At 56.0% G+C, this 9,326-nt stretch overlaps 2 protein-coding genes across 10 annotated transcripts; one reads left to right on the top strand and one right to left on the bottom strand.

Annotated features, from left to right (window-relative positions):
- Positions 1 to 1,516: 1,516 nt before the first annotated feature.
- LOC117067186 (myc-associated zinc finger protein-like) lies at positions 1,517 to 2,341 on the bottom strand. Its single transcript, XM_033183390.1, has 2 exons — positions 1,947 to 2,341; positions 1,517 to 1,808 (listed from the first exon to the last, which is right to left on the bottom strand). The coding sequence occupies exons 1-2, from the start codon at positions 2,310 to 2,312 to the stop codon at positions 1,656 to 1,658; spliced, it is 519 nt and encodes a 172-aa protein (XP_033039281.1). The 5' UTR covers positions 2,313 to 2,341; the 3' UTR covers positions 1,517 to 1,655.
- On the top strand, positions 2,088 to 9,251 carry PHOSPHO1 (phosphoethanolamine/phosphocholine phosphatase 1). Of its 9 annotated transcripts, XM_033183388.1 has the most exons (5): positions 2,352 to 2,401; positions 3,511 to 3,604; positions 5,860 to 5,971; positions 7,201 to 7,330; positions 7,595 to 9,251. In XM_033183388.1, the coding sequence occupies exon 5, from the start codon at positions 7,604 to 7,606 to the stop codon at positions 8,351 to 8,353; it is 750 nt and encodes a 249-aa protein (XP_033039279.1). In that variant the 5' UTR covers positions 2,352 to 2,401; positions 3,511 to 3,604; positions 5,860 to 5,971; positions 7,201 to 7,330; positions 7,595 to 7,603; the 3' UTR covers positions 8,354 to 9,251. The 9 variants fall into 9 exon arrangements, 8 of the variants coding, with proteins under 8 accessions (XP_033039275.1, XP_033039278.1, XP_033039274.1 ...); XM_033183385.1 differs by lacking the exon at positions 7,201 to 7,330; XM_033183381.1 differs by lacking the exon at positions 7,201 to 7,330 and having other exon boundaries at positions 7,468 to 9,251.
- The last annotated feature ends 75 nt before the right edge of the window (positions 9,252 to 9,326 follow it).

Here is a 9,326-nt window from a genome sequence, read left to right as displayed (position 1 = left end):
GCTCCGCCTCCCGGGTTTACGCCATTCTCCTGCCTCAGCCTCCCGAGTAGCTGGGACTACAGGCGTCCGCCACCTCGCCCGGCTAGTTTTTTTTTTTGTATTTTTTAGTAGAGACGGGGTTTCACCGGGTTAGCTAGGATGGTCTCGATCTCCTGACCTCGTGATCCGCCCATCTCGGCCTCCCAAAGTGCTGGGATTACAGGCTTGAGCCACCGCGCCTGGCCTAACAGCTTTGTAAGATGCCTTTTTAAGCCCTTCAACTAGGCAGGAAAGCATGTAATCTCACCTAGGAATACCTGGGGAATCGGCTTGATAGTTCTTTTTCGGGACCAAATGTCTCATGCATCCATGTGAAGAGACCCCCAAACAGGCTTTGTGTGATCAACAAGGCTGTTTATTTTACCAGGGTGCAGGTGGGCTGAGTCCGAAAAAGCAGTCAGCAAGGGTGGTGGGATTATCATGAGTTTTTTTTTTTTTGAGACGGAGTCTCGCTCTGTCGCCCAGGCTGGAGTGCAGTGGCCGGATCTCAGCTCACTGCAAGCTCCGCCTCCCGGGTTCACGCCATTCTCCTGCCTCAGCCTCCCGAGTAGCTGGGACTACAGGCGTCCGCCACCTCGCCCGGCTAGTTTTTTGTATTTTTTAGTAGAGACGGGGTTTCACCATGTTAGCCAGGATGGTCTTGATCTCCTGACCTCGTGATCCGCCCGTCTCGGCCTCCCAAAGTGCTGAGATTACAGGCATAAGCCACTGCACCTGGCCTCACTCAACAAACATCCAAGGCCCACTGTGTACCAGCCAGGCTGTCTATGCTAGGGGATCGGGGTATATCAATAAGACAAACATGGTCCTCACGTTGCTTACAGGAGAGGAGGGATGACAGACAATGAGAGGGACAGTGTGGGGTGATGAATAAGGCAACCAGGTTCATACCCCAGCCCTACCACCTGGGTGACCCCAGACAAGCTCACTTTTGTTGTTGTTGTTGTTTTGTTTTGTTTTGAGACAGGGTCTCACTCTTTCACCTAGGCTAGAGTGTGGTGGTGTGATCACAGTTTACTGCAGCCTTGACCTTCCAGGCTCAAGCAATCCTCCCACCTCAGCCTCCCAAGTAGAGCTGAGACTACAGGTGCATGCCACAATGGCCAGCTAATTTCTTAATTTTTTGTAGAGATGGGGTCTCCCTATGTTGTCCAGGCTGGGTCTCGAACTCCGAGGCTCAAGCGACCCTCCCACCTTGGCCTTCCAAAGTGCATTCTCCCCACCTACATACCCCTTTGTGACCCATTGGAGTCAGGTGTGTCCGGGTTTGAACGGCTAGGCAAATAATTTATCGAGTGTTGTGAACATTCAGCCATAAACGCAGCGACCTAACCCGAATGCCCAATTCATCGTATGTTCTCAGTAAATACCAGTTTCACGTCTTTCCTCTCTAAACACAATCTTCTCCTTCTCCTCACTAGCAGGCTGGGAGGGCCAAAAGGAGGAGATTAGGGTTGGGGAGAAACAGACTCTTAGGAAGAAGGGGAGAAAGTGCGTTTTTCATTTATAGTGCCATTTGCAAAAGGGGCAAACTGTCTGTCACCACCCCCTCCACCAACTTTACGGGCGGAGGAGGGGGAGTCACTCCCCCGCTACCCCCCGCAACCCTCAGTAACCTATAACCTGGGGAAAGGGTCCCGAGAGCCGGGCCGGGACGCTGCGCCGCTGGGTTTAGGACCCGAGAGCGGAATGGGCAGGAGGTGGAGGTGCACTTCTGCAAATCTCAGGAACCGGAGCCCTGGAGGCGGCGGATGAGAAAGTCCACAGCCCTGGCAATTTGGAGTGTGTGGGCAGGGATTTAGCGTGTATCCACAGCCGCTCTAGTGAGGGTGCCCCCACCCACGCACCTCGGAAGGGCAGCGCTCCATCGCCACCCTGCTACCCTTTCCCCGAGCGCCCAATCCCACCTTGGCTGGCGCTCCTGGAGTCTCCGGGGGAGGAGGGAGGCGTGGCCTCGGGCGGCCCGCCCCTTTGATGTGCGCCGGCGCCTCTGTGATTGGACAGTCGCTGTGACGTGTGGGGACTGCGGTGGGCTCCGCTGCTGCAGCAGCCGCAGCGCCGGCCGCGGCTCCGGCTCCGGCTCCGGCTCCCGGGCATTTAAAGGGGACGCGGCGGCTGCCCGGGGGGATGGGGGGCAAGTGGAGGGGACGGCTCAGACGCACATCGTCCTCAGTCCCTCGGGACTGGAGGGACTTGTGAGCCGGAGCCCAGAAATCCGGGGGTGGATAAGACACCGCGTCCCCTCCAATTCCCGTAAGCACCCCTTGCTCCATCCGGCGCCCCAATACCTCAGCTAGCCCCCTTCCCCACTTCTTACACACCAAACTCAGCCGGGACAGACCTCTGCCGCCGCCGTCCCCACGTGAGTCCTGGGTTCCGGGAGATAGGGGAGGGCTGGGGTCCCGGCGCGGGGTGGGGGCTGTGGAGTTTGAAGGCGCTCCTTCACGCGCGTGGCAGTGGGGGAGTTCTGGAGCTCAGGAGTGAGTGCCCTTCTCTCTCCTACCCAGGAACATAGTGCTGGGGTATCCCTCCGTCCCTGACTCTGGCAAAGCCAAGGAACTGGTGTCCCCTTGCTCCCTGCCACCCACAATACCCCTCCCCAGCCGCGCACCCCCCGCCCGCATTGGAGCCCAGCGCCCGCCAGCTGGGGGTGCGCCAGAGTGCTGGCTTCCTAGTCACCTCTAAAAATATCTCTCCCCCAACCCTACCGGCAGCTGCCACCTCCCTGCCCCTGCCCCTAAGATCCCCTCCCAGAATGTCCTCCCAGCCAGGCAGTGCCCAGAGGTGACTGCTAGACCCAGACGCCTCACTGGCACCAGGGCGCAGGGCCACCACCGCCAGCTGGTCAGGACCGCAAGCTCTCAGCCCACGGGAGTCTCCAGGGCCAAGGGGGAGCTCCAGCTGCAATTTTCCCAAGAGGCGCCAGAGACTCCTGAGTTCTAATCTCGGTTCCGATGCTGTGTGACTCCCAGGATGTTAGCTTGACCTCTCTGGGCCTCTGTTTTTCCTATCTGCTGTTCAGGCGTGGTGAGCAAGGAAGATGGTCATGTTTGGGAGCACTGTCCGGGAGAGGGAGGGAATTCTAGCTTAGTTTTTGGATCTGATTTCTAGTGACTGATACAAGGAGACTTGTTTTTGGACAGAGAGGGCTTGTTACTGTGGTCTTTCTGGAGTCCTCGCCTCCCCATCCTCATTCTGCACATTTCCTGTGGAAAACTATCCCAAAACTTTTCTAGGAACTCCATCCACCCAGTAAGAAGGGAATTTCAAACTTAGGGCCTGTATCAGAGAGGGGCCTGTTTCCCTCCCACCCCCTTCCCACATATTTAATCTAAGAGCATTTGTGTGAAAGGCAGGAGAAGCAGGCAGGAATCTGACTCGGTGCAGAATTAAGGAGGTAGGCACTACTTTTAGGTGAGACTAGAATATGGACTCCCTGCAACCCCCTAGAAACCCTTCTCTCTTCTCTAGCCTGTTAGAGAAGCTCAGATCCTGCCCCCTACTCTGAGGGACTCTGTTTGGTGACCACAAAAGGATTTGATGACTCAGAACAAAGGTGTCAGAGGTGAGAGACCTTTTGGAACATCACAGGAGCCAAATTCCAACAGGGGAAGGGGTCCCTCTGACTCCTGTGGGGTGGGGACGAGGTGTCACGGCATGGTCTTCTCAGTTTTCAGGGGAAGAAACCCAAGATGCCTGACTTTCTGCCTTGGAGACTAAAAGAAACAAAGGCAACTCACCAAACAATAAGTGTTTAACTGAATCCCCTAGATACTATTATTAGCAGAAAAATGTAACTGTCTTTTATGATGACATATGAGGAATTGTGTGTGTGTGTTTTGGGGATGGGGTTATTCCCTCTGTCACCCAGGCTGGAGTGCAGTGGTACCATCACAGCTCACTACAACCTCTGTCTCCTGGGTTCAAGTGATCCTCGTGCCTCAGCCTCCCAAGTATCTGGGACTATGGGCACAAGCCACCATTCCCAGCTCATTTTTGTTTTTAAAGAGACAGGATTTTGCCATGTCACCCAGTCTGGTCTCAAACTCCTGGACTTAAGTGATCTGCCTGCCTCGGCCTCCCAAAGTGTTGGGATTACAGGCTTAAGCCACCCTGCCTGGCTGAAAAAATGAGAAGTTTTGACCATAATTAATGGTCAATAGAATAGAACAAAGGAAGGAAGGAAGGAAGGAAGGAAGGAGGGAGGGAGGGAGGAGGGAGGGAGGGAAGGAAGGAAGGAAGGAAGGAAGGAAGGAGAGAAGGAAGGAAAAGAAAGAAAAAGAAAAAATGAAAGAAAGAAAGAAAAGAAAGAAACTAAGAAAGAAAGAAAAGAAAGAAAGAAAGAGGGCAAAGTAATGAGACCCTTCTCTATGAGATGAAAGCTGGTCCCTGGGTAGCTGCTGGTGACCATTTGGAATCTTTGTATCTGCCCCTTGCTTCTCCACGTGCTGCATGTGCCTGTCCTGTTTGCTTTTACAAGGGGAGTGGCATCCCTGACCTTTCTCTTATAAATCGCCTGGCTGAGGTTGGACATGTGATATCAGCTGGGAATCTGGAAGGTTAGAAGTCCCTCCAGATAGGACTGGGGACAGCTCCAACCCATGCCATTTCCTTGTCCCTCATGCAACCCTCCCCTTTTCTCCCACCTCTTCCTTAACCTCTCTTCTCTCCCATCCCTCACCCTCTCTTTGCCCACTGCTTCATTCAGCTTTGACCACCTCTCCCAATTCCTAGATTAGAAGTTCTTGGAAAAAACTGAGAGCTGCATTCCATCCCTGCAGAAGGATTTAACACATGTGTGGTCCAGGTGTTGTGAGGGAGGGGGTACTACAAGATGGATAGTGCTAGAGCCTGTGCCCTGCTCCTGGGATGTCCCTGTCTCTGTCCTGGGGCAATTGCTTCTCCCTCCTGGATAGTCAGGGAAGAGTGTCACCTTGACAGAGGGGTTTACAGTCACCATTGTCACCACTAGAGGGCAGCAGCCAGCCAGACCTTTGCTCCTCTCCAGGTCTTGTCTCCTGGCTCTCTGTATCTTTCCAAATCTTGTCCCAGCTGCCTCTGGTCTCACTCAACCCCAGGAGCACAGGTGGGAGAGTAGAGAGGCACTGGAAGTTGTAGGTGGTACCCTTTGCTGCTCTCTTAGTGAAGTCCCCAAGAGGTTAAACCCAGTCCCCAAAGCCACACCAAAGTCTAGCCGAGATTTCAACCTGACTCTCCTGTCTGACCACCTGAGACCCCTGAGAGCACCAGGGAGGCCATTCCCAGATCACCTGTGAGACCTGACTGGGGGTCCCAGACCCCAGCTATGGTATAGTAAGCTTTGGTCATCTTCCTTTTTGAGGGCACGAGGAAGGCAAAGCTGTGGTCAAGCGTTCACGAAGCAGTCTATGCCCCATGTAAACAGCGTGGCTGGTTAGTTAACCTCTCTGAGCCCTTCACATTGGCTGAATTTATGACTGATGAGTAGTGAGAGAATATGAGTAAAGGTGGTTTGTAAACTATGATGTGTCAAACACATTTAAGGGACAATGATGATACCAGAGAAAAAGCACTGGACTCAGGCTCAGATGTGGGTTTGAGATTGGTCTGCCATTTAGAGTGGGTGACTTTTTGGAAAGTCAGTTAACTTCTCTGGGTCTCCGATACCATCTGAAACCTCTCTAGAGTTGTAGGTGCTGGGCCTATTTGAGAGGTTGTTTTTGCTAAGACCCTGGGAGTGCCTCCTGTGGCTCAGCAGAAGGATCGGGGCCAGGTGGGTATTCCTGGTGGAAGCAAAGGCAGCTGACTGGGCACCCTCAAATGAACTTTTGTGGTTGTCAGGAACGTCTGACGACGGCTGGAGGCCAACAGAGTCCCTCCAGGTGGTGCCCACGGTAATGCACCAACAATGAGTGGCTGTTTTCCAGTTTCTGGCCTCCGCTGCCTATCTAGGGTAAGTGGGTCCCTCTGGGGGTCTCCTAGGATGAGGCCTCAGCCCCCAGTTTTCCATCACCCTTCCATAGGGCTATCCAGCCCATTTTAGGTTTACCCTCACCTCTACTGGAGCTTCATGATTTCCTAGAAGCTTCCATCCCAGGTGTGGGGTCCTGATGCTTTATATCTGTAATTTGAAGGATCCTAGGCCACTGAAATGCCCACTGCATGTTGATGAGACCATAGGGTGACTCTAGGGATGAGGTGGAAGGGACAGCTTGGTTAGGACGGCAGATAGCCAATCGAAATCCCAGCTCTGAAATGAGGAGCTTGGGCTTCTGTTTCACAAGCTGTGCCAGGCCATAAGCACCCCAGGAATATGAGAGAGGGGTTTAGGAAGAAACCAGAAAGAGGAACAATCCCATCTCAATTAACTGGGGTGGGAGCTGGGCGGGAGAAAAGCAGTGTGTGGGTATCTGGAAGCTGCACATCACCTGCTCACTGCCCCTCTGCGCCTCTCACACACTGGCAGGCAAAGGTGATGGAGACTTGCTGCTGAGGGCTCTTGCTGCCTCCATTGCTTGCCTTTCCTTGTGCCCTGACATGTCCCCTGTTGTCCTCTGTCCTCTCCCTTGCTGCCTACCACCCTCCCCTCCAACATGACTCTGGCCCAAGGTCTCCACTTCCTGGAACTCCCCTATCCCTACCCCTACTCTGTCTTCCTGTCCAGCAGTCTGTCTCCAAGATCCCCTAGCATGATTTCCTCTCAGCCCTCTCTTCCACACCCCTCAAGTCCCCACTACCTGGGCCTTCCCACTCCTCTGCCTTTTCAGCCACTGCTGCTCTCTCTCTTCTCCCTTACCTGTCTCCCAGGTATGTCGTGGCCTGGTGCGGGAGGCTCTTACCTCCCCAAGCCCCACTGCTTCTCCTGCTGCCCGCTTGCTTCGGACTCTGGCAGAAACCCCACCCGCTGACACGTTCCTCCTGGGGAATTGGCAAGTGATTAGTGATGAGCTGTCAGCACAGGGCCCTCAAACTCCCTGGAGAAGCTGTGCCCCATCCCTAGACCCCTGTCCAGTGCCATTGGGCTGGAAGCAGCTCCCAGAGAGCCATAGATTCCCCACAGCCCAAAAGTTGAATGGGGAAGCTGGTCCAGTTGGGTGGATGGGTGGTTTCCCTTGACTCTGCCTCAGGGAATGAGGAAGGGGAGAGTTCCCACCACCCTCTCTTGATCCACACCAACAACAGGAGCCACTGGAAGTCTCCAAAACAGTCCAGTCCAGAAACTTCCCTAAAGTGGTGATCCTTGGAAGCTGCTCTTCCCTTCTTTTGACGCTTGTTAAGCCCCATTGGCCCCTGATGCGAGTACCGAAAACAGGTGCCAGGAAGCCCTCTGGGCATAAACCCCGGTGCAGTTAACTAAGAGGTGCCACTGGGGTAGTCAGGGAAGGCTGGGGATAGAGGTGGTGGCATTGGGTACTCCTCCCAGCTTAACCAGACTTGGGTCCTCCTCAGGTCTTGGATGTGCCAGCGCCTCTGGCCGTGGCCCGCTAACCAGCCTCTCCCGGGCGGGCTCCTGCCGCGCCCCCTCTCGCTTGCTCCCTCCTCCTCCTCCTCCTGCTGCTCTCCCCCCTGCTCCCAGGACGGCGGGATGGCTGCGCAGGGTGCGCCGCGCTTCCTCCTGACCTTCGACTTCGACGAGACTATCGTGGACGAAAACAGCGATGATTCCATTGTGCGCGCCGCGCCGGGCCAGCGGCTCCCGGAGAGCCTGCGAGCCACCTACCGCGAGGGCTTCTACAACGAGTACATGCAGCGCGTCTTCAAGTACCTGGGCGAGCAGGGTGTGCGACCGCGGGACCTGCGTGCCATCTACGAAGCCATCCCTTTGTCGCCAGGCATGGGCGACCTGCTGCAGTTTGTGGCTAAACAGGGCGCCTGCTTCGAGGTGATTCTCATCTCCGATGCCAACACCTTTGGCGTGGAGAGCGCGCTGCGCGCCACCGGCCACCACAGCCTGTTCCGCCGTATCCTCAGCAACCCATCCGGGCCGGATGCGCGGGGACTGCTGGCTCTGCGGCCGTTCCACACACACAGCTGCACGCGATGCCCCGCCAACATGTGCAAGCACAAGGTGCTCAGCGACTACCTGCGCGAGCGGGCCCACGACGGCGTGCACTTCGAGCGCCTCTTCTACGTGGGCGACGGCGCCAACGACTTCTGCCCCATGGGGCTGCTGGCGGGCGGCGACGTGGCCTTCCCACGCCGCGGCTACCCCATGCACCGCCTCATTCAGGAGGCCCAGAAGGCCGAGCCCAGCTCGTTCCGTGCCAGCGTGGTGCCCTGGGAAACGGCCGCCGACGTGCGCCTCCACCTGCAACAGGTGCTGAAGTCGTGCTGAGTCTGGCCGCCTGCAGGGGGGCACCCCGGCCAACGGCGGAGGGGGCGGGGAAGGGGGATTCGGGAAAGACAAAGTTAGTTTTACTACTCCCTTGTCCCTTTGGCTTTGCTATGTCCCTCTGGGAATTTCTGGAATCTCGTCTTTAGGGGCTTGGGGAAGGGGGTTCAGAGCCGTCCCTATCTATGCAGTTAACCCACCTCGGCTGCCTCCCCCGCTCCACTGCGCACGGTTGAGTTCTGGAGTCTGACCCATCGCGGGGGTGGCGCGCAAACCTTGGAAGGCAGCAGTGTTTCCTGGTCCTACCAACTGGGAGGAAGGGGCTCCCTGGCAGGTGAGAGAAGGAACATCTCCCGCCGCTGTAACTGTTGCCTCGGGCTGCGTGACCCCCCCCCCCCCCACCCCTCCAGTCTGCTGTGGAGGGAACCCAGGATCCTGAAATTCTCCTGGCCACAAGGACTCCCCACGGACAGAAGAGGGTCTCCACCTATGGCCCTAGGCCTTTGCGATCTTGCTTCACCCTACTTGACCCCATACTATTTCTGTGCTGTCTACACCCTCTTGCCTCCCGATCCCCGCACTCCTTTCTAGCACCCCCCAACGGAAAAGCCAGAGGGAACAATCGCCTCCTGGTGGTGGTACGAGGTAGCGCACCGTCCGGGCCAGGTCCTGCCAGCCAATAACCTCGCAGCGTGTGACGGTGTCTCCTTGCACCCCAGCCTCATTATGCAGCAAGAGACCAGGGACTTCACCAAAGTCACCCTTGCAGACTGGGCCCTCCACGCATCCCCCTCCCCACCCCCATGGAACAGAAAGCCATGATGTTTTTAAGCAGAACCAGCGAAACCCAAGCCCCTCCTTCCTCTGGTGTTTTACAACTATAAAGGAGGTAAAGGGGGAAGAAATGACTGAGATCTCTGGCGCGTCAGTCTGAGTTGAGAGTGAGGTGCTCTCGGAGAGCCCCGCTTAAGTCAGG

Source organism: Trachypithecus francoisi, unplaced genomic scaffold, assembly GCF_009764315.1.
Source record: "Trachypithecus francoisi isolate TF-2019V2 unplaced genomic scaffold, Tfra_2.0 Lachesis_group20, whole genome shotgun sequence".
In the NCBI taxonomy this organism is placed as follows: Eukaryota; Metazoa; Chordata; class Mammalia; order Primates; family Cercopithecidae; genus Trachypithecus; species Trachypithecus francoisi.
Note: the sequence above shows the minus strand (reverse complement) of the source record. Positions and strands in the feature narration are given on the sequence as shown.

Bases quoted from the DNA above. Each gene is read 5' to 3' on its own strand.
- LOC117067186 (XM_033183390.1), bottom strand. From the start codon at position 2,312: ATGGAGCAAGGGGTGCTTACGGGAATTGGAGGGGACGCGGTGTCTTAT. The intron at 1,809-1,946 runs GTGGGATTGGGC...CCAAATTGCCAG, and splicing joins CTCCAGGAGCGCCAGCCAAG to GGCTGTGGACTTTCTCATCC.
- PHOSPHO1 (XM_033183387.1), top strand. From the start codon at position 7,475: ATGTGCCAGCGCCTCTGGCCGTGGCCCGCTAACCAGCCTCTCCCGGGC.